Raw genomic sequence first — 24624 nt, forward strand, 5'->3', positions numbered from 1 at the left:
AAAATGGTCTTAATTTAAGAAGTATTTTTCAGACTAGGCACTTGGAACTTACAGATTCTGAACATCTCCTCCTCTGCGCAGGCAATCTGATATGGTGGAATACTTTCTCCCCCACCACATCCCGCAAATTCAGTGGAGCGGCAAGAGGAGGAGGGACAGTACACCAGGAGTATAAATAGTTGCTCTCTCACACAAGGGCAATACACAGACCAGCAGCTAGAAACAAGCATACATGTAGACACAGACAAACAGGCATACGGCGCTAATTAGGTGAACCAGTGGCTCTAGAGGGATGCTCCCTGACCTTCACAGTGACCACACCGCTTGCTTCTCTCCAGAATGTTTGGATGTTGGACCACACTTACCACACACAGAAAAAGAAAACTCTCTGCAACAACTCTGGCGTGATACCACTTAGAAAATAGATGTTGCATCCCAGCTGGAGTCAAGTACCATCTGTGTATAGTTTGTGGCTCCCAGCTACATGAAAACGAGCAGCTTAGTACCATCTCCAGTCCCAGTCTAGCTGGCAGATGTATTTTAATTGAAGGGCTGGCCCAGCCATACTCATCCTTTTGCTCTCCCTTCACCCTAACTAGATACTTAATTATTTGCAACTGTTTGCATACCCAAACCTAACTGTTGTTGTATGCTTGTTTTTGGTTTGTTTTTTTTTTGTTTTTACTTTTCCACAGTATGGAAATTTGCCTGGTTCTCCACAGGAGAGGCTCATTTAGCTCCTCTTCAAGTAACAATGTCCTGCCTGGAACTTCCTGGTTGCTACCCCTGGATTGATACAGTACTGTATTTATCAGTCTGCCTTCAGGGAAGCTGTTTAAAGTCCTATTTGGGCTCATTATCCACCCACTTTATTGTCACTTTCAGCAGTAACTTTTTCATTGTGTTGTTTTTTCCCCAGATATATTAATCTTAAGAGTTTTAATTCCACTGCTGCTTCCCCTTTTGTCACTTAAGGTGGGAAACATGGGAAATCAAACCAGTACTAGTTCTGGTGCAATGGAGATCTGTACAGTGCCCCAAGGCATGCCTCTGCTTAGGCAAAAAATCATGATCCCTGGAGCAGAAAGCCCCTAAAGAGCTGTATGTAAGAAACCTTATCTCGCCTGGTGATGTCCCATGCTCTGTGCACCAATCCTGGGCTTTCTGCCCTTTGGTGCCGAAGTTATGTGGCTTAATGGTTGACTCCAAAAGCAGGCATCTAAATGTAAAACCCTCAGTCCAACAACCTGGGTGGTTTTTTAGATCATGTAAACCCTCTTTTACAGCTAATGCCTTGAAATGCCTTAACAGAGCTGAGCCGCTCAGTGCCTTGGTCATACATCTAGGTTTGGCCATTGTCCAGGGATGATCTACCTGCCCATGTTCATGCTTTCTATTGCTGGGGATCCTCAGAGTGTGTCTTTGTGCACAAAGTGCAGCAGCAGCCACAGTTCATTTCTTTCCACTTCCCATGGAAGTGTTTTAATTGCCAATCTGTAAGCCAGTCCTGGAAATTTGTCCACTCTCATTACGAAAGGATACAGAAAAGGATGCAAGATTCACAGTACCAGAGAAAGACGATGTATTTCCACCCCTTCTCATGCGCTGTCCACAGCACTTTTGTAATGGGGAGCTGTTTTCATTGAATCACATCTGTACTACGTGTGTGAGGTTTTTGGCTGTGTTCCTGTCTAACTGAGCCATCTCACCCCCCTTCACAGACATGCTACTGGCCATGAAAGAAAGCACGTGAGAATGCACAGCTCCCAGGAGCAACGGCTTACGATGTCCTGGTTAACTTGCTAGTTTGCCAATTTAAAACAGTTTGTGGCATTTCTGGATCTCATGCAATTCTCTGCATGCATTTTTTTTGGACAGCCTAGGTGATTAACTTCAGACTTCATATTTTATTGCAGAGATTTGAATATAATTAAAGCTTATTTTTATAGCACTACGCTCATTTGAATCTAGATTGCAGCTTCTGCATCAGGGTTAGAGCGAGTTAAAGTTCATTGTTTTAAACCAGAACATACAACCTTAGGCAAATAACCTAAATGCACTTAACAGTAAAACTACTTATTGAAAAAAACATGGCATACAGGTATGGCTGCTTAAAAAGGAGAAGGATTATAAATGTATTGTCAGAAGAAAAGTGTAAATGAAGTTACTTGCAGTGGATAGCTATGAATCAGGAACTGGAAAAGTTCCTTTTCAATGATATTGATTTAATTTAATTTCATTTATGTTTAAATTATAGAGGACATATAAATAGGTAACTCAGCTCTGTGTACTTCTAAAAAAACCCCTAAGGAGTAATGGTTTATTTGATTATACTGAATAAACAGAAACATATTACTAAAATTAAAATACATTTAATATGTTGCTGTTTCTATGAACGTGCGTATATATCAAAATTAGGTATTTTATACTAATATTTTCAAGCAGGTACTAACATTTTTATGGAACACTCCTAGCTAATAATAATGTTCCTCTGTGGGAGGAATTTGTAAGTCAAACTAGTAGTAAAAATTAACATTACCCATTCAAGATTAAAGCACACCCTTATGTATTTAATTGTGTGTGTAGGAAAAAGAATGTAATATATCCAAGGGCACCATCTGCTGACAGTTTCAGGGTGCCAAATGCTTTCATGGATTTTCAGATACAGGGAAAAATACTGTACGTTCAGACCTCACATATATTTAAAAATATTCGTATTATTTTGGCTTGGTTTTAAGGGGAGTCCAAACTTGGTATTGCTACAAATTTAGGTTCAGATTGATTTTTTAATAGTGAGCTTGTGGTCTGATTCTTTTCCTTCTGCAAATATTAGTCTGGTGTTCTTTAGCTAGAAACTGTCTTGAAAGTGGCCTCAGTGGGACAAGAGAGCAAGACACATTGTTACATAAAGGATATTATGCAATGTCTAATCAAAGTGATTAAATATATAATTCCTCTATAATTTTTTTTCCCATTTTATTTCAATGCATCCTTATTCTGATATTTAGGTGGAAGAGATCAAGTAACTATAGAAACCAGGCAGCATAACCATCAATATGTTGCAAGTCACTGTTAAATAGCATTCCTTTTTCTTCAGGCTGGTACATTTCCATGTCATACAACACAAGAATCTGCAGTGGAAGTAATTTATATTGACTTACTGCCAAAATGTGTAAGGAGGGAAATTGCCACTGTGATCTTAAAAATCAGAAGATTAGCAGGGAGCCGCTTGCAGTACAGGATATTCTCCCAGGAACTAGTAATTCATCAGAGATCACACAAAAGTTCGTTAGTATCACAAAGTTACCCAAAGCTGTAGGTTTAATAGTTACCATTTTATCACAATTTACAGCTGGTCTGGGCATCAGTGGGCAGTTCCTAAGCATCCTCTGAGTATCTTCTTACATTATTAAGAGTTTTGTTAACTTACAGAAGAGAACAAGAGACTATTTTTAAAAAATCCTTCATTTATGCAACTTTTTCACAAAATTTAGGTGCAGCCCACACACTTTTTTTTTGTTACCAAGAATCTGGCAGATTTTGAATACGGTTTTATTGAGCACAGTAACTGCTGCCTATCCGAGGGGTGCCTCTATAGCAGATGGCATGCCCCATTACCCTGCCTTGTTTTCACCTGTCTGTCCTTGCACTTCTAGCTCTTTTATGCAGAATTCTGTGGCAGAAAAGCAAAGCTATCTATAGAAATGACCAAAAGAAGCAAACGAGTCTATTTTTTTGTGATGGTGAGATGCTCTAATTCAAAGCACTTGTACATTCATGTTATGCAAAAAAAGATTTTTATATGAAAAAAAAGAATGAGTGACATACACTGCAAAGAAAACTAGTTTCAACTGCATTTATTTTGAAATAACAATATTATATGCATATATTCATATTTATATTAAATAACTTATTATTAAACATGAGAAAATACTTTTAAAAACTAATCTGACACTTTCACATTCTATTTTATATTAAGTGACTACAGTTATGAAATACATAGAAAAATGATAAAATTGTCTCAAGCCAGCCATAAAAGCAAAGTGCACTATTGCCTAGGGCAGGGGAGGAGCAAAATGATGATGGTACTGCTTCCTCCCAGGACAGGATCACCATGAGTGGGCAGTAGCGAATGAAGAGGAAGGACAGGAACCCCTTCAGTAGTTCCCTAGCTTTTCTTCCCTTTTTTTGACCTCCATCACTGAAGTAGCAAACTGAGTTTTGCATATGCTGACAAGAAGCAGTGAGACAATTCTGCGTACCAAGACGATACATTAAATACAATTGATTCCCTAAATGATCACACAGGGATTGCAGCTTACCCATGTTCTGTTGTGTCAATTCAAGAACCTTTATCCCAATTTATTTGACTTTTCTTGTTGTAAGTCGTTTAAGGATATCAAGGTGGAAATTTCCTAAGTATTTATCATGAAGTATTAAACGAAGTAGCATCCTTCAAAAACTTTCTGAACTGGCTTTTTCTCAGATAAAAGCCACACATTTTTTCTAAAATTCCCAGTGTGGAATTTCTTAAAAAAGAGCTTCCTTCACGTTTTGTTTTCATTTGTTAGCAGAGATGAATCTCATTATAGATCAAGCATTTCTAAACTTAGGTGTACTTAGATACTATACATCTTTTCTACTCACATGTGAAAGAAGATGGTATTTGAGCATCATGTGCACTAAATACAATTTTGAAAAGTTTGCTTTCATGTATTTAGAGTAATAAAGATTTAAAGCTATTATTTTAGTTCCATTTTAATTGTCTGACTCCACCAAATATTTGCCTTTCAGATAGCGATTTATTGACATTAGCGTGTGTGTGTGTATTCAGCTATAAATATTTCAAGGCACAGCTTGTTCCTAAATAGATACAGACTTACTTAATGCCCAGTGAACCTTTCCAAGAAGGATACAAGAAGTATGTGTTCATGTTTGTTTGGGTTTAATTCATACCACCTAACAACAATCTTGCAACCGAGTAAGGAAAAACACTGCTACTGAACAGCAAAGAAAAAAATTAGAGGATATGGAAAATTAATGTAACAGTGTCCTTACCACTGTTGCAGTGACTCTGCATGGCATGAAAGGGCATAGGGGCTACCGATTGCCTGTAGTCTCTGAAACCTTTGCAACGCCTAACTTATGTCCAATACTTGATGTGTAATATTCAAATAATATTACTTAGTGAGTGTTGCTTTATACTGCTGCATGCATTTGTGTTTTGTTTTGCTTTTTTGTTTGACACAAACACGTTATTTAACTATTTTTCAGATACTACATTCCAGAGTAAAAAATTAGGCAACTATAATTTCTACTCAGTGCCACTTCATATAAAAGGGCACTGTTCACAAGAAACACATGAAGTTTTATTCTACCAGAAACATATCAGTGAATTTATATGCATGGTGATAAAATTTATAATAAATATTACAAAGTGTGTTTTACTTAAAATGAATTCAAACAATTTGACTTTCCTTTGACATACTGCTTGTAAGACATCTTAAAATCTGTGCTATTCTCTTCAAAGAAAAATTAATAAACATAATAGTAAGACTTGGGAGAATCTGAACTTTATAGTCCATACAGTACCTTTCCTAGGTAAATACCTATCATTCACATTATAACCTTAACAGCTTTATTCTTTTTAAAACAATGTTTCTAAGAGTTTAATTTGTCCATTGAACTTGTATATAATTGTTACGCTACTTAGTGTATTCTCATTCCCAATTTAGCACAAACTTTTATTAGTGCTCTTCTGAAAGCAAATTCACAGTTCTATTGATGATGCAGGCAGTTTCTCTTAATTGCCAAAATGTTTGCCTACTTAATAAGTGTAAACCTAATTTTTGTTTTGCTTTAAATGACAAACATCTCGAAATAGTAAAAAATAATATTCAAAATGTATTCTTAAAAAAACCCGCTTTTGCCAATCAGGTGATAATTAGTTTGTCATTTAAATAAAATACATACTGAAAAGCAGCTGTAAGAGTTGATGTTCACTACACTAAGTGGAAAAGAAGTCCCGTGTTTTCTATTGCAGATGGAAGATACACAATTCACCTGGTTTAGTTTGTTCTTCATTAAGAATTCATAGGGATAAACAGTTCCCTCCAGTGCAGATAATCCTTCTTCCTTCATCTCAGTGTATCTCGTCTCCGGAATTGCTTCCATAGATCTCTGAGATGTTCACTGGTTACAGTCATCACACAAGAATAATATTCCTTCCAACCATACTTCGGAGTCTCCTGTTAAAAGTGAAAAACATACACAATTGGAAAAAATACATCATTCACTAAATTCCTTAAAACTACTTTAAATTTTACTCAGATTCATACACACTAGGTGTATGTTTTAGTATTAAAATCATGAAAGATCAAGTACTTCTATAGCTCAGAAATACTTTTGTAAAATGAAGGTTATAAATCCATACACAGGTTAAGTGCGCAAAATGTATTTCACCTCATAGCACACAATTAGCATTCAACAAATAGCTTATTTATATTAAAAGCTGCAAGAAAGGATTTTATCTTTTTTTCAGGTATGTCCTGCTCTCTCTAGTTTTGTTTCTTGCCCCTTTGAGTTGACACTGTACTAAAAAGTTCACCTAAAACATGAAATAAAAAGCATAGAAATATTGATGTTCATGAAACTGAGGCTTTGGCAAAAGCCAAACTCAATAAGGGCAGATGATATGAAAGCTTCTTTATACCAGGTTACCTTAATTCTAAACTGCACTGTAGTTCAGTGATGTTAGGAAGTGCCCCTTGAACGGAGAGGAATACTAACCACGGGCTGGCCTGGGAGATTCACTAGATTCATACTGGGAGATTCATTATCTGTAGTTACCACTGGATCTCATTATTTCTTCCACTGTTCCTAACTTCACAAGCCTATTTTGATAGTAAGTATAGAAAGATGGAGAGAGACTAAGTATTAGAGCAGCTGGGGCAAGAAGCTAAGGGAGGAACTGGAATTATAATTTCTATAGGTAAATCAGAAGCATTTAGAAGTAATTTTAATTTCTAAGATGGATTACAACTGAAGCCCAGTACCTGGAGGCAAGCAGTTACAGTGTCAAGGTGTTGTGGTTTAACCTGGCAGGCAGCTAAAGACCACGCAGCTGACTGCTCCCCCTCCCCCCCGCCCCCAGTGGGATGGGGGAGAGGATCAGGGAAGGAAAAAAAAGTAAAATTTGGGAGTTGAGATAAAAAGAGTTTAATAGGACAGAGAAAGAAGGGATAACGATAACAATAATAGCAATAACGAGAAAAGAATTAAAATATACAAAAGAAGTGATGCCGACCGATGCTCAACCAGTTCCTGAGGAACAGCCCACGGCCAGCTTTCCCCCTAATTTATATACTGAGCATGGCGCCTTATGGTATGGAATATCCCTTTGACAGCTGGGGTCAGCTGTCCCGACTGTGCCCCCTCCCAGCTCCTTGTGCCCCCCCAGCCTGCTCGCTGCTGGGCTGGGGCGACGGGCAGAGAAGCCCTTGAGACTGTGTGAGCACTGCTCAGTGACAACTAAAAACATCAGTGTCTTACCAACATTAATCTCAATCTAAATCCAATCCACAAGACTATACCAGCTACTAGGAAGAAAATGAACTCTATCCCAGCTGAAACCAGGACACAGGGTGAGAAATTGCCTGACAGCTTGTTTCGGTTGAATCGAGTGAGGATGTTAAAATACTGCAACACTGCAGTACATTAAACCCAACCATTAGTGAAGCCTACATCCATTTATTCTTATCACTCATCTTGTATAATTAAAAAGCACAGAATCTTATAGAGAGGTTGTAAATACTCAGAAAACAATCTAATCCACACCAGTATATAATCCACACTTTAAATGAAGTACTAGAAACAATACTTACATGAATGCATAATTTGAGATTTATAGTCAATCTTACGAAAAAAACGCATTACTTGCAAAATGCATTGCATTATTTAGCTAAAGCACATTCAGTTGATTAACCAGTGCTTTAAGATATGCATTTCTTTTTTATGAAACATGTTGAGAGAAATGTTCATGAAAATCATTAAAAGAAAAACTGAAGTATATTAACTGTTCATCCACTTATTTCCAATGTATGCATTGTTGTATCTATTCTCAGTGTACCAAATCCATAGAAAGAACATTGTGTCCACAACTCCGCAATGCTTTCACATTTCACTGGAACATTTTCCTCTCACTGTATCCAGGCATGTTTTTAAGGTTCTAGACAGGTTTAGGATCAAAAGTCTGGGTTCTGTAATTTCCAATTATTTTTGTGAGTCACTAAGGCATACCTGTCACACACTCCACACTTTATCTGCTTTAGAGAGGTACGCAACAGTCTTTTCAAATAGTCAGCAACAGCCTCTGCTTTTTTTTTTCAAAGCTATCTCTTATGATAGATGGATTCAACTGCTGTGAACTAAAGCTCACAGTATGGAAATTAAAAGCTTTCAAAATTATACTACATGACAAATTTACTCTCTCACATGGATGAATGAATGAAATATTTACAGAAGACAGCAACGTATTGCTGGAACATGGCTGGAAATGAGATTCAGAATCTATGCCCGAGTCTTTCACGTCTTTCTCAAAATGAAATTTCCTTCCTCAATCAGTCCCAAGATACTGGTTTTAACTATTAACTATTACTTCCTAAAAACCTTTAATCAGAAATTTAGAAAACCCACAAACCTCAGAACACCTAGAAAACAGTTCTTTTAATGCAAAAATCGTATGATTTTCAAGAAATTACTGGGACATCCAACTTAAATCTCTAGATGTACATTTGTGACATAATAATTACATTCAACACTTTAGAAGTCAACAAAATCAGAATCATAGCTTAATTGTCTAACTCCTGTGCACACAAATAGTTTAGCAACCAGTACTTTCAGATGGACTCGAACCCCTCCTGAATTGGTCTCTAGGATCCCTTTTCAGAAATTAATTCTGAAAGGGCTTTGTTAGACATTTCCTAGATAACCCTTCCACAAGGCTTTCGAAGCAGCGTTAGCTCTGCGAGGCGGCTCTCGAACGTGTGCTCTTTTCTCTTCTCCCTGCAGTGTGCGCAAAGCAGTACCTGCTGCTGCCGGGTCGGGCTGTGTGCCCTGCAGCTCCGGAGAGCCCTGCTGAAAGCCAAGCTCTCCAAGAACACTGCCAGCTGTTTGGACCACACACAGCTTGTACAGTTGTTCCCCAAGGACAGATTTTCGTTATTTATTATAAGGCTATAGTAAATTTCTTTAGTGCAATTTAGAGATAGATAACGTACAGCACGACGTGCTGTTTATCCCTTTTCAGGCCGCAGATTCAAAGTACGGTATAACCTGCGGTACGTATGCCAAGTATCTTAATCTCTTTCATCAGAGTTCTAAGTTCACCACAGAAAGCGTATCAAAGCACAATGATCTGTACATTCATATTTGGAACAAATAAAACCAATAGTAATTGTACTGCACCTAACTTTGGGATGTAGTTGCAGCAGATTTTTGCATTTCACGTACATTTCTGTGTTTCTTTGTACATCAGACTGAAATTTCACTACCCAACTGAAGTTGTTCAATTTCAGTTATCCAATTATTCAATTTTTATTATCTTTTCAATTTATAAACTAAGTGGAAAATAGTTCTTTTTAGAATTATGTAAATCCACTTTTACTCCTCTCTGTATGGCAAAGACATAACTATTTCTGTTCTCCTCCACAGTAACTAACTCCAAATCACTTCACATGTATTTTGGCTAAAGTTTCCATTTCCATTAACCGACACTTGCAACAAACTTTAATAGAAGTTTACAACAAATCTGAAGAAATAATTTAAATAATTTTTTTGCACAAAAAGGAACTCTGAATAGCTAACAAAGGGATATGTCACTGTAATTCATGCCAAAGAAAGAAGAGGCAGTTGCTCAGGTGAAGAGCAGCAGCTGACTAATGTGTTTGCAGGGAAAAGGGGAATTTTATATATATATCTATATGAGGCTTACACTGTATTTATTCTTCAGTGCACCGGAAACAGTTGACACAGACCTACACAAGCAAGTTTAGGTACAAGAAGCATTTCTGAAGTATTCAGGAGCTTCACGTGGAACGAAGAGCAGCGTAAATAACCAGCAACCTCTACGCTATGTCAGTGAGGCTGCCTGTAGCCAAGTCTACGCACTGAGGACTAACCTGGTTTCTCTGCCTCCCAGCACATGGTGTACACATACTTGAATTTAATTTAAATTTTAATTTTTTTTTCATTAGAAAGACTTTATTCAGAGTGAACAAAATCTTATTTTTTTTCCCAGTTTACACCATCTCAATATATGAATTAATTAATTTACTGCCTGAATTCAGATCTCTGCCAAGGTGTCGATGTGTGTCAACTTGATGGTTTTACCACAGTCTCTCTTTCTGCCACCAAGCTAATTTTATTAGGCTTGATAATTAGATATTGGATTCTTTTGTGTCACTGCATTTTGTTTCACTTGATCACCTACCCTGCACTGAAATTATTAGGGAAGCATCATGACTGTGTAGCATTTTGCCAGTTTTCTGGAAGAGCTGTTCCATATCTTGAAAAGTTTACGGTTTAAACAATATTTGATACGCAACCACAAAGTAGGTTGTGGCAGAATTGGTGGGGACAAAAAGACAAAGTACTGCTAAAAATGATTTTTAAAAAGACACAGGAAAAAAAAGAAAGGAAGCTTTAAGACGCAGAAGTTTCAAAGAGGTGAAGTTACATAAAATTGATCTAAAGCCGTGATTTTCCTCTTATGTGACTGGTGAGTTAGATTACTAAAATGTTGTTTAACTATTTCATTAACCATTAACACTTTCCACTAATCAAGTGGAGAAACCAGGTGCTTTGTTAAGATCAAATTACCTGTTCTGTTCCTCACACATTAGTATAATACTTCAGGATTTGGATTATACTTATAAAGTATAATTAAAAAAAAGTTAAGAGTTAATCAAAATAATAAATAAATAATCCTATGGCTGCTAAATGTTATATGTATGAGAAAATCATATGCAGATCAAACAGAACTCTTGTCTTCTTTCAGGGAGGACAAATCGGCTGCATAAGCCTGGACATGCCCTAAGCCATCTTTACTGCTAAATTTCAAAGAACCAGCCTGTTCAACAGATGTGACACTTCACTGAAAAAACATGGTCTGAAAAGTTCCAAAGAACACAGTTTGTGATACTTGACATGTTGTGCCACAGGAACAGGTCAATTGTTTAGATATATTCCCTCTCCCTTACTGGTCTTGCACAGGGGTCTACAAAAGAAAAACATCAGTCAGGATGAAGAGCTGGTGGGCTGCCACCCCTGGGGAAGGCACCCCACCTCTCTTCCTTACAGCCTTAGATTTCACACTGTTGCTGGAAGGCAGCCATCACTCCAGATAAACAGGATCCAAGTTTCTTCACTTTGCTTTCCTGCCAGGCTCTTTCAGAATTAGGGAAGAAAGATTAAAACCAGAGGCCCAGCATGCTCAGTGGCATACAAGTGCTCAAAGAAGCATATGATAGGAAAGAGGATTCAGAAGGTCAGAGGGCAATATGATAATGTAGGGAGGCATTGAGTTATTCAACAAAAAAAATCTCAGCTTCATATTGTGCCTCAGAATTAAAAACAGTGGGGGAATGACAGTCAACCCTCCTGGCTCAGGAGCACGAGATGTGCTGGCTGCCCCATGGAGTCCTCATACCAGACCACTGGCCATGGGGACTTGTTTGTCATGGTGTATATTTCTTTGTTCCTCCCCTCTGCAAAGTAATACACCTGGGACCTACATTAGCCATTAACCGCCTTTGTGGCAACCGCTATATAAATATAAACAGGAAAAAAGTGCTGGCACCAAAACCTCAAATCGCAAGCTCTTGCCCTACGTAAGAACAGAAACATCTACGAACGCATTTCTGCTGTGTCCACCGTGTGACAAACAGTTCCACAATACGGCTACAGAATACGCACACCCCAGTTTTTACACTGAAACCCACAGTACGATCTAATTGTAAGAATGAATATTCATGTAGTGGATACACAGCAACAGCCATGGTAGCATCGGCAACAGTGCCAATTTTTGAAAATTGCTGGTATAGCATTAATCAAGCAAAAAATGTGTTATTTTTTTCAAAACTGTAACTGTATAAATCAAAGTAGAATCAAGTTACGAACAGCATCTCAGGAAGAAAAATCTGCCTCTAGAGTCTTCATTGGCAAGTATTTACTAGCTATAGGTACCTGAGAAATTATCTGAAAAGTGGTCACAGGACAGACAGAAAACAGCAACAGAAACCATGAAAGAGAACTTTTCCTTGTTTCAAACACAGCACAAAATTGCAGCTGGCGTACAAAACAGTGACAGTGTGTGTCAGCCATTGCCAACTCCAGAATAAAATTCTACTGCTTGTCAAAGTCACAACATGACACTTCGAGCTACTATGTTGCTCACAGTCAGGTAACCTATTGCTGAATCTTTGGAACGGGAAGCAAAGCAGCGACAATTTAACATTCAGCCATTCCTGTAAGCATGCCAGCACACTCAGACTGGGCAGCTAACACATACCGTCATTTATCTGCTATAGAGCTCCTTCCTCACGCAGGATTTGAAAGTAGTATACCTCTGTATAGGTTTGTAGCCCTGTGGAGCAGAAGATGGAGAAGTGCGCAGATGCAGACGACATGTGAAGGCAGCCAGAAGTACGCATAAGACAACAGTACCATGAAATTACAAAAAAATGGCTTTAAGTGACGAATAGCTAGAAGATACAGTATAGTGTGTACTAGGTAAAATGTTTATCATTTAGTCATTAAGTTCCAAATATTTCAGTTTAAAAATGGAATTTATATAGGAAAGAGAATGTTCTTATATATATATATATTTTTTTTAAAAAAAAAAAAGGAAATAACTATTTTAAACCAAACAGCAAGCAATAATAAAGCTTTTCATGTCTGCACATTTTAGTAAGTTCATGGTAATACTCTGACTGACCACTTGATGGCAGCTTAATATACTAGTTGGTTTCAAATTATTAAAACCAAAAAAGGTTTCAGATTATAATACCATGTTCCAGAAGGAGACACATTCCATTTGACAAACTCTTTAGGAAATTTACTTTTCCAAAACCATATCTAAAATAAAAGTTAAAAATGAGTATTTTTATTACATTCCTCTAAGGGGTAGTACCTGCCCTACCTCAAGTTTCTGATTTTATAGCTAAGCTTTTAAATAGGACAGAGCTGGTAGGTACTGACCGACCTTTCAGAACTCCAGTTTCACTGCAATTGTGTAATTCTTTGCTCTTAAATATGCTTGCTTTAGTCAGATTATATAACTACAAAATTCCCTTTTCTAAAATATACGGTCCTAGTACCAAGCTCTGTGATGCCCTAAAGATTCTTCTGGGCAAACATTTTAGTAAAACAACTTTTAAAAAAGCAGAATTACTAAGTATACAATGTTAATTTTAAAATCACACTTCAAATCATAGGCCTATTCTAAACTGTTATTTTTAGATGTTTTTAGAGTGATAATCAAGAGACTACATTTGATTTGGGCAGACATTAATTGTAGGATACTTAGCATTAAAATCAGGCATTTACACTTTATAAATAGGTTGAAATTTCTCACGGCAAAAATTTCCATATTGCTACAAAATACTGCATATAACGTTCTTTTATCTGTATAATGGAACTGACCAAATATTAATATGGATTCAAAACAGTAATTAACAAAGAAAAGATTAGTGATTTGTTAGTTTTGATTTAGCACAAGACAACATTTGAGCCTTCCACATTGTAGCAGGAAGAAGGTAAATTTTTACTTATTTCAGCCACACCAAATACTGTGTAACTTTTAAAGTACAAACATTAGAAAGCAAGGAATGACACTTTCTGCCAATTTGTTCTGGGCAAAAAGTTCTTACGTGTTTTCTTGTGGTAATGTAATTGTCTTGGAATACTATTGATTAGTGAAGGGAATGCATTTTTCTGAATAATCTAAGAAGTCTGCATGTAGGCATGTCTGAATGTAACTGACTTATAGGATCAAATCATGACCATCTCCTATGCAATCCAGGAGACAGATCTAATTAAAACTAGATGTATCGTTTGTTAAGGATGGTGCTATTCTTCTAAACATCCACGGCTATTCTCTATGGTTCTGTTACAGTCCACTGGCATATTTTATAGGGGCCTAGGCGAAAGAAACATACATGCCTAAGACTGAATAGTGGTGGATGATATAGATTCTTAAGGATTATATGAGATTTCTGTCATGCATTTTGTGAAATAGAAACATGTAATACATTTACAGGAATTACTTAGTAAGCAGACTGTTTTCTGGTTAAATTAACATACACTGCACACTTACAATTAGTAAACAATTAAAACATATAGCTGAACATCTTGAAACAGTTATGAAACAATCAAAATTCCCACACCATAATAAAAGGAACTGAGGACCAACAAGGAAATAAGTTGTTACAAATGCAGTGGTTGTTATCCACATTTTATGTTGGATCATAATACTACAAAAATAACAAGTAAACTATTAGACTCAACACCACTTAGTAGAAAGTTCTAAAATCATATATAGGAAGCTAACTAAAAATGACTAAAATTACATTACAGAAATAACATACTGAAATGTGAATTTAGGAACCATAATACACTTTAAGATTTATGTCTAAGTGATTAGGTTGTCAGTAAGAACACTATTTTACATTTAGTTAAATATGTTAACACCTGATGTATGAACAAAAAAATGTGTCTTTTATTGATTATACTCTTCATTAAAACTTTTTCTGCTATTACAGAATTCCCCTGTACTACACAGAACCTGAAGAGGGCAGCAAGGCCTATACATTCACCTAAAAGGCAAAGGGTGATTTACAAGCTTGTTCCCTATGAAAATTTTCTGCAAGTAATTTCCTGCCCTCTACCTTACTGTAATTTAATATATTAGATACAGGGTTAAATTATCAAAAGCAGCTTTGAACTAGAACATAGCATTGTTCAGCACCACTTCACTAATTCTTTATTTGAAAATTAAAGCTATCTTCTGCTGCAACTCTTTTCAACAGTCCTTATCAATACTTGGTATTTTAAATAAGTTTTAGAAGAGCCAGTGGCTGACCCTTAACTAAACTGTCCGAGTTTGAGAGAGACAAACTCTCTTTTCCCTGCAAACAACCCGGACATAATTGCTACCCTTGTTAAAATTCTTAATGCCAAATCTATCAGTCACACAATACAGAAGAAATGACAGTATACAGAGGATTTCTCATCTCCATTTTGGTTTGTGTATTACAAAGGTACATTATGTCCTCTATGTATTAATTTCTAATTAAAAAATCAAGAATTTGAGAAGCAATTTATCTTACAGACTGCTTCAAGATTTCTGTAAAACATATTTCTTTAAACATATGCACTGATGGTTTGCAACCTACTCATGCTATAGGTGCTGAAGTAAGTAGTGGTAAGTAATAAAGTCAACTAAGATAACTATAAAAATTAGAATCCTTACCCTAAACCCTCGATTGAGTCTGTCTTTCATAATGCCGATAAATTCTTTATAACTCAACTGGTCATCTCTGTCAACATCAAAAATCTTGAACACTGTGTTCACCAGATGTGGTGAAAGCTTCACACCTGTGGCTACATACACAGCACGTTTGAATTCATCTGCATAAAAAGACATCAGAAGAAAAAATAAAATATATAAATTTCATCCTACTTTGTAGACAACATATTATGAAATACAAGTCGACTTTTAACTTCAGTTTTCACATTTAAACACTAAATAAGAAAATGTGAAAATTAGGACTGTTTCACAGTTCTAAACCAAGTAGTTCTCAACTGATATAAAATGATACTGCTTAATTGCTGTCAACTCTTTTACACAACACAACAGTCCATATACTACACTACAATAACAAAATTAGAAAATCATATTATAATTAAAATTGTTATATATATACTGATGGACTCAATTGACACATAACAGAACCTAAGAAACAGAGCGCAGAGAAGCCAGCATACCGCTTCGGCAAGGCTACGTAAGGAAGCACTAGGCTGGTGTTACTGTGTCAGACCCATGATGGTGCTCCTTGAGGAGAGCACAGAAGTCTGACCACTTCACATATTGTTCACCTTGCAGCCCCCAAGCAAGTAAACTGTTGTATTAAGGATTTTAGGCAGTACACACCTACCTAGTTCTTTCAGTACCCACTTATTGATTTGTTAAAAACAATCTGTCTAATCCCTCTTTGGACCTTCAGACACCGTTTCCTTCTTGCAGCCTTTGTAGCAGGCCAGATTCTATATGCCCACTGTGTAAATAAATGCTTTTGTTTGCTTTAAACTGATCTCTTATTGGTGTCATCTAGTGCCTCTTGACTCTTGTATGGTAGGATCTGGTGATCAACTATTCTGCATTCAGCTTATTCACGTCTTACATGACTTTGTAAAGCTTTATTGTATCTCTGACAGTATGACCAAGCCTTCTCCTCTCAAAGCTGGAGCCCTAGGCTTTTTAGCATTTTACCTGAGGCACTAAAACTCCAAACTAGAATTACAAAATATTTTGTATTTTTGTCAACCGTTCTCTATCTTTATCAACAGATTTTTATAATAATATAAATACTTACCTTGACCTATGGAACGACTTGCAAAATTATACATTTGCATTGCAATTGTGAAGTCTTCTAGGTTGTTCAAGAATTGGAAAAATGATCTAAACTCATCAAACGTGATACCCTAAAAAACAGAAGAATACACACCGTAAGAATTATCAGCAGTGATGACAACTGAATAAATACACCTTGCAGTTACATATGTCTACTTCAATTAAGAATAGATACTGCACACATTGAAAAAATACAGATTTGTACTGAAAGTCAATAAAGTAAAGAACTGGGAGTCTCCTGAGGAATGCAAGATGTCTTCCCTCTTTGCCACTGCAATGGATAGCAATTCTTACCCAAAAAGCAGTCAAAAATATTGTTCCATTGCTTAAGGCAATCTTTAGGAATTCCAGGATTATTATGATACAGCAGTTAATATTGAGAGTAAGAGTCTAGGTTTGCATGAATATTGGAGCATGCTTACTATTGAAAACCTGCAAACCACTATTATATATATGTGAGTACGTGCACTCACATAAATACATTGAATGAATTCATAAATATAAGTTATGACCTAACTTAAGTCCTCTACTTTAAGATGAAGTTTTTACATATCCAGATTTAGATACCTGTCTCTTCAGCTGATACTCCACGTATCAGGTATTGCAAGGTTTGTCCTGCTTTTTAAAAAAATCCTTTTGCATTTTAACCAGACTTCAGGGAATCTTGTGAGAAATTTTCTCTGAAAATGCTGTTGTTAAAATGCCTTATTTTTTCTTCTTCCTTTAAAGATACTTACTTGTTCTGCTTTTCTCTCATCTTAGCTACAAATTCAAAGACCTGATAACTACCTCTAAATCAATTTTGAAAGAGACCTTAAACAGAGACTTTGAATTAAGCCAGGACCACTGCCTGTATCTCATTCTCCACGGTCTGTCAGCCATTCTGAACATGGGATGGCACTCTTTCGTCAAACCTTGATCTCCCTGGCCTCCCTTAACTATCATTCGTGGCTATTCTTGTGTCTGTTTTTATCCTTTTGTCCTATTGAATTATGTCTCTCTGAAAACAAACCTGAAGATAACAGAAAGGCCTGCGAGCCTTTCTGTTCAAACTGAAGTCTTGACCTATGTCTCTCCTCCAAGATATACACAGTCATCACAGTATGGCGGAATATACCGTAGGTTTGTGGCAGAGCAGAAAATGGCAGAGGTTGGGCACAAACCCATATAAGACAGCAAGCAGTGTGGTAAATGTGGAGAGCAATATAATATTGTTAAAATAAAAGATTTTAATGGGCCTCCAGACACTTGAGGTGTAAACCACTGCTTATGTGGTCCTATCTAAGCTCTAGCTGAGATTTTTAAACAGTTTGATTGGAGAGCTTGACATATCTCCATCATGAATTGCTTTTCTCAACAAGCATATTTATTCTCTGTTTCACCCTTTGCAATTGGGAGGAAACTCTCATAGACACCAGCCAAACCACCGCCCTATGACATCTAATATGACATCAAACTTTAAGTCCAAGTTCTGTTTCTTGCACTGTTTAGACTGAAAACTCTCTGGGGTTTTTGTAATATATTTGTGAAATACCAAGATCAGTGAAACTTCAGTCCCCTGGTGAGGACTCTCAGTACTATGGCAAAACAGCAATAACAGAAAACGGCCATCAAAGTCTTGAGCTGCCATTTTTCAGTTCACAATAATCTTTACAAATCCTTAATTTGCACCAATTTGTCTGTGAAGTTTCTGAATGTGAGAGATACTGTAAGAGGTCAGGCTACTGCAAAAATCCTGGCTCCTTCCATGTAACTAGGCAGGAGATGACCAGTCTAGATGGAATGTAGCCCTTGTGTAGGAAAGGCTGAGAACTGCTGGTCTACAAACAAGCCTTTGTGCTTCTGTGTTTCTACTTGTGATGAAAACTGCTGCCACAAGTTTACGCTGGAGATGAAGCAGGGAAATAAAGGAGCCACACCTGCAGTCCATGGCTAAACTGTACAAATTCCAAAACATTTTAGCAATGAAAAAGATCTCTGGCTTTATTTTAGACTTCTACAGCTTCTGCTGAAATCATCTGTAACCATTTCCTCTCAAGGAAAGCCAGCAAAGGACACAAAAGAGGCAGAAGGGCAGACAAAATGACACTCAAAGAGAGTTGGGCATACAGCATTCTACTGTCCCTCTCCTTTCCTAGGACCATATTCTGTTCAACTGGTAATTGTAAAAACATTTATCAATTTGCCATATGTTTTGCATTTTGACATAGGAAATTATCTATGTGTAGATAACCCAGAATTTTCCTACTGGAAACTATTTCTTTTCTATGTAAAAGGAAGCCAACTTTTATTTATTTGGACAGATTATATTTTACTACAGCAAATAAAACTGTTACATTAATGCACCAACGCTGTTAGAATGCGTAGACTTTCTTTAGGAGCTGATATTTGTAGTAATTCAATGTGCCAGCTTAAGTGAATCACTGCTTGGCATCTAGTTAGTAAAGGGAGGAAAACATCCTGTGAGCAGGCAGCCTGCCAGCTGAACATTTTAACATGACTTCAGTACACCAAATGATCATCGTGTTGCTTTAGAGGCTTCTACATACAGCGCCAAAAAAGATTAACATTTTCAACTGCAAAAGTAGCTGCCTATTACTTGACAGGCTAGACTAAATTTTCTTCTAAATGGAATCCTCTGATTCGTATTAGTATTGCAGCATACCACTGTAATAATGAGTAGGTTTTGAATTATAATGTTATTACAAGTGTAACAAAGTGCAAACATATGAACACCACCTCCATGGCAATAAAGAGGCAAAATCCCATTCTCAAAAGCCTGGGGCCAGCACAAGAGACGTCACAGGGGTTTACTTTTTCCACTGACAGCACATTTACCAAGCCAGTGATACGGAGCTACGGAAAATGGCAATGTCTTGTTTTACTTAATGGAGGTATAGCATATGACATACAGCTATATGGCACTGGTCAAGTGCCAGGATAGTCCCAGAACACACCATAAGCAAACCAGTAACTGAGACTGCCTTCTATGTGGAAGTTTGCTTTAGCTGGTGGTCCCACCAGAGACCAAGAACTACTGTGGAAGACCTTGTATCCGAACAGTGGCATTGGAAGCCTTAAGAGAGGAACTTCAAAGAATACTTCTTTGGGTTTAAAAGAAAGTCTGTATTTATATTTACTTAATTGACTTCATTTTTGCCATTCAAAGAAGTATTTCTCTATACCTACAACTGTCATTACTTTTCAGTTACCCAAGTTATACTTGTGTCGTCGTTACACAAGCCTCAAAGTTTGTTGGTTTTTTTTCTTTTTCAGATTTACCCCTAAACAAAAAACATCTGGGAACCATGCCAAAAGGGCTTTATACCACTTCTGTTGCACTGTCTTGGCTTTGAATATTGAAAGCTGCATATGCCTTTTAGAGTAGTTAGAACTGAGCGCCTCAGTGGCTCACCTGGGAACTCAGAAGGGGTCACTGCACAGGAACCCTGATCCCAGTTATTACCACTTTATCTTACACCTAAACTGGTGCAAAAGAGACAGCCCTGATTTCCCTTTCTACTCCACAGCTATGTTTATCTCTCAGTGGACCTAAATGCTGTACAACCATGGGAAGAATCAAATAATCCAGATATTTTAAGAGAAAACTGTTGATTTTCGGAATGTGCTTCTATCGGGTCAGCTGATTTCTCTTACTTTGTAGAAATGACAATGTAATTTCTCAAATAAAAAACCAACACAAAAACAAACAACAAAACAAAAAAAACCCTGTCCAAACCAATCTATTACTTTTCTTCAAAACTCTGCTGCCAATGCTATTAAAATAAATAGCTATTGAAAAAGTTACGATTTCCAGGACAGATTAATCTGATCTCGTTCTGTAAACACAAACAGGAGTATATCCAAAACATCCCTTTCAACATTATCCTATTGATTTCCAATGATGCATAGTTGCCACTACATTTCTCTCAGATACACTTCTGACAACTCATTTGTTGTGAAACAAATGGACTATCTACCTCATGACGTTTACTGTTTTTATTATCTTTTCTATCTCTTCAGCCATTAATAATATACTGTATACAAGTGATCCGTTCTTAAGACTATAAAACGACTCTGTAAGAGGTGTCAAGGTTATTTCTGAGGACGAGCTATTCCAGCGGCAGTGCAAAAGAGAAGAAAAATAGTTCTTTTAATGCTTCATTGTTAGAAAACTGTTCTTTATCAAGTCTTACAGTTTATGCAGTTTAAATTGAAATGTCATATAATACAAAGCTTTGTCACCTAAACTTCAAAAATACCACTAGCTACATCCTATGGAACCTAAGTCCACTCTATTTACTCTTCTACCTCTATTCAGTAAGTAATCTGAAAAACGTGAGAGACACAGCTTATGATCCGAATAAAATCCTGGTGGTAGTTAATTCAGTGACAGAATCTCATTCAGTCCAACAAGGCTATGTTCTCATCTTGATGACACCGGGACTGGATGCTGCGGCCCACTGCTGTTCTAGCTAAACAATTACCTTTTCTTCAGGAATCCTGCAGCGCATGTTTTCCAGGTAACTTGATGTATTTTCCACATTTGTATACCTCAAAAGAATATGGGCAAAGTCTTCCTCACTGATGGTGTTCATCCCATTAGAGTAGGAAAGAAATTCTATCTCTAGAACCTCAGTTTGTAGGTTATCCATAAATCTAAAACACAAACATAAATATGAATAAATAATAATACCTTGTATTTCTACTATTCGTGTCCTTAAAAGAGTCGTAGAATATGAAGCCGAACAGCATTATGCAAGTTAGTTCCCTCTTCATAGCACTGACGGCAATTTTGGTAAATCTCTTATCTATGTTGACACATTTTCTAACAATACATCAATCTTAACTCAAAGATGAAGTGTTTTATTAAGGATTAGAATGACTTAATACTTACATTTCTGATTTACTTCTAGTGTGTGTTTGCTTAATTTTCTTCTTCAGTGGGTCCCTGATATTTATTTATGTCAAAAATTCCGTCATGGTACTAAATTAATTCCCAAAATTTACTCCCCATATAGCTACTTACAGATTGCAATCAAACCTTACCTTTCTCTTCTTAACAAGCTAAGTATGACGAAGTCTTGCAGCCTTTCTATCTAAACTATTTTTTTTTTTTGTAATACTTCACTATTCTTGTGATTTTTCTATAAACTCTTCCCAACTTAGCAACATATTTAGTATCTTCTGGACACCAAAATTGGTTAAGAGGTATATATAAAGTATATATAAAACCAGCTACATATAAAAAGGAAATATAACTTCCCTGATTCTGCTTGATGTTCTAGTTATACAACCAAGGATGAAATAAGCTCTCCAGTCATAGTACTGCACCGGGAGCTCATGTTCATCTGATTGACAATCACAACCTGTGACATTTCCCTGTTACAGGTTCTCAAGAGTCCCCATCCTGTAGACATTGCCTGCAACACTCCCTCCTGATATATAACTTGACTTCTAAGAACTATGAGGAGCTCAAATCAAAGGGATGTCTAGGCAAATGTGTAAGTGCAAGGTAAATGTACAACCGCATTTCCCTCACCAGTCCATAGTTTAATGATCTTTTGAGCTGGTGAAGTAGTGAATAAAACTTGATGGATCCCTCTTTCATTAAACATCTGCTAGGTTTTGATCTCTTTAGCATTCACATCTTACAGCAATAGCTGTACATTTTAACTAGATGCCTTTTGAAAAAGTACCTTCTTTTCTGGTTCTTGTTTTGAACTCACATCATGATTTCACTTGATGAGATAGTTTATATATAATGTGAAATACTGAACACTTTTCATGACATACATAATTTTAAGGCAAAGTATTTTGCAAACATCCGATTTATTAGAATGCGTAGTTAAGTGGTAATTATAAAGACAATATGTATTGGGAGTATTTACTGAGGAAACAATAACCAAATACCATCTCTTTCAGTTACACAAAAACATACAGTTTTATGGCCCTGTTTTTATGGCACTCTCCCTATATTTTTGAATTCTATTTTAACTGGAGTAATGATTAAGCCAATGGCTTCCACTGTGTTTTCACTTTTTCCCAAAGAAGCTTGTTCTAGGGTGCCTACATGGTATCTTCAGAAAAATTGTTACATTTAAAGATGTCCCCAAGAGCAGAGATGCACATACAAATTTTTTTTTAAAACACTGACAAACAGGGGAAACAATAAAAATAATTCAAAACCAAGAAGAAATTCCTACATACCAGTAAGAACAGGGTTGGGGTATAACCACTCCACCCCAAGCCAACTACGCACACAAGTGCTATCAAAAGTTGCCAATGCAGCAGCATTAGTACAGGACTTTTTCTTGCTGGTCCACTTACTGTTTTATTTTGTTCTTTGCATATATAACACACACAAAGGGAACATAAACTATTATACATGCCTGCATAAACTATGCGTATAGTAATACAATACACATTAAGTGGAACAAGCATGCAAGTATTTTTTACAAGGAATTAAATAAAATTGAGACTCACCTATAAAAATCTTCAAAGTTCAGTTCAGCTTTTCCTCTCTTGCCGAAAAAGTGTACAAGCAGTGTAGTATCTGACAGTGAACTTGACATATCATCAGTACGCTTAAATATTAGAATAAAAGAAATTAAAGGCCATGACTGGATCAGTTACAGAACTATAATCTGAGAATGCCTATCCTCACAATAGACCTTTCTATTAGAAGAGTTCGTTTTATGTTTGCAGTCTTAAGAAAAACTTCAGCATTAAAATCCTTTAAATTAATATAGTCATGCAATTTTCACACAAAATGGCATTAGGTTGTTAATTGCATTTAGTAGAAAACACTTACAACAACAATATAAAGGAAGCTGCAATGAAGGGGGGGGAAGCATGAAAAATAAAACCAGAAACTCTTGAGAAAAAGAAGTTCTAGTCATTTCTGAAAACCATAAAAATAACTCCATTCAGACAAAATCTCCTTTCCCTTCTAATGTGCAACTACAAAGAAACTAAGGGACATTACTTCATATACTTTTATTTTATATTTCAAAATTATTAATATGGGATTGTATTCCAAAACTACTCACATCAGTCAGGTGTACTTTATATGATTCTTTTCTATAAGCAGCAGATGTCTACAGTTTAAATTTTATTGCCCAAATATATGTAAAATAACAGAATTGAAAAAATGTTGAAATCACGAAGTAATATTTTGAGTCATTCTCTCAAGAACGTTCCTTATCCACCAGGTCTGTGGTCTCTGCATCAAACAAGAATCTCTGAACATGTACTAATTCTCTTTCCTCAAAAAATAGTGACTTTGAAGGCACAGAATTAGAGTAGTAATACCAACTAATTTTGAGCATATGTAATAGCAAGAGTTGTAAATAGGAAGATATGCATATAAACAGAAGTAACTACCACCTGATTGTGCAACACTGTACTTTTTTACTACATTTTCATTATCCATAAGTGTCACGTATGTGCATTGATTTAAGCTCTTTTACAAAGAGTCTCTTGATATACTGAAAAGCTAGAAAAATAATTCAGTAATATAAGGCTCCTAAGCAAGCCATAGTATTCCACCATGGCAATGTCCTTCTGGCATTAACATGCATCTGCCAACATTTGAAATTGAAAAAGTAACACATTTAGTCTCCCTGCTGCACATGCCTAGGGAGAACCTTCTGTCTGTGCTCTCATTTTTCTTGCAAAGACAAGATCCTACCAAAAGCAAAGAGTGGGAGCCAGTAGGTTTTGCTCTGCCTATGCAAGCTACCACCCATCAGCAACACCATATTTTTGTGGAAGTGTGCCTGCCAACTCTACTGTGAAATGTACAGAACAGAATATACAGTACGGCAACCTAGTAAGTATATGGGAGATGTAGTAGTACTAATTTATCACCATAACGATAGTTTACAAACCTACGGGATTTACTCTAAGTATAGGAAACAGTTTATACAGAT

General features: G+C 36.5%; 1 protein-coding gene across 8 annotated transcripts in view; it reads right to left on the bottom strand.

Moving 5' to 3' along the window:
- Positions 1 to 3536: 3536 nt before the first annotated feature.
- Positions 3537 to 24624, bottom strand: part of MICU3 (mitochondrial calcium uptake family member 3) — a 57688-nt gene continuing 36600 nt past the window's right edge. For 4 of the 8 annotated variants that reach the window (XM_056334436.1, XM_056334464.1, XM_056334472.1 and 1 more), the window contains 6 exons: positions 23177 to 23277; positions 21178 to 21349; positions 16653 to 16761; positions 15530 to 15687; positions 12569 to 12643; positions 3537 to 6248 (listed from right to left, as the gene is read on the bottom strand). In XM_056334436.1, the coding sequence (XP_056190411.1) occupies positions 12575 to 12643; positions 15530 to 15687; positions 16653 to 16761; positions 21178 to 21349; positions 23177 to 23277 (609 nt within the window). In that variant the 3' untranslated portion in view covers positions 3537 to 6248; positions 12569 to 12574. The remainder of the gene's footprint in view (positions 6249 to 12568; positions 12644 to 15529; positions 15688 to 16652; positions 16762 to 21177; positions 21350 to 23176; positions 23278 to 24624) is intronic. The other 4 variants (XM_056334421.1, XM_056334445.1, XM_056334455.1 and 1 more) reach the window with 1 other exon arrangement.

This window comes from Falco biarmicus, chromosome 1, assembly GCF_023638135.1.
Source record: "Falco biarmicus isolate bFalBia1 chromosome 1, bFalBia1.pri, whole genome shotgun sequence".
NCBI classification, from domain to species: Eukaryota; Metazoa; Chordata; class Aves; order Falconiformes; family Falconidae; genus Falco; species Falco biarmicus.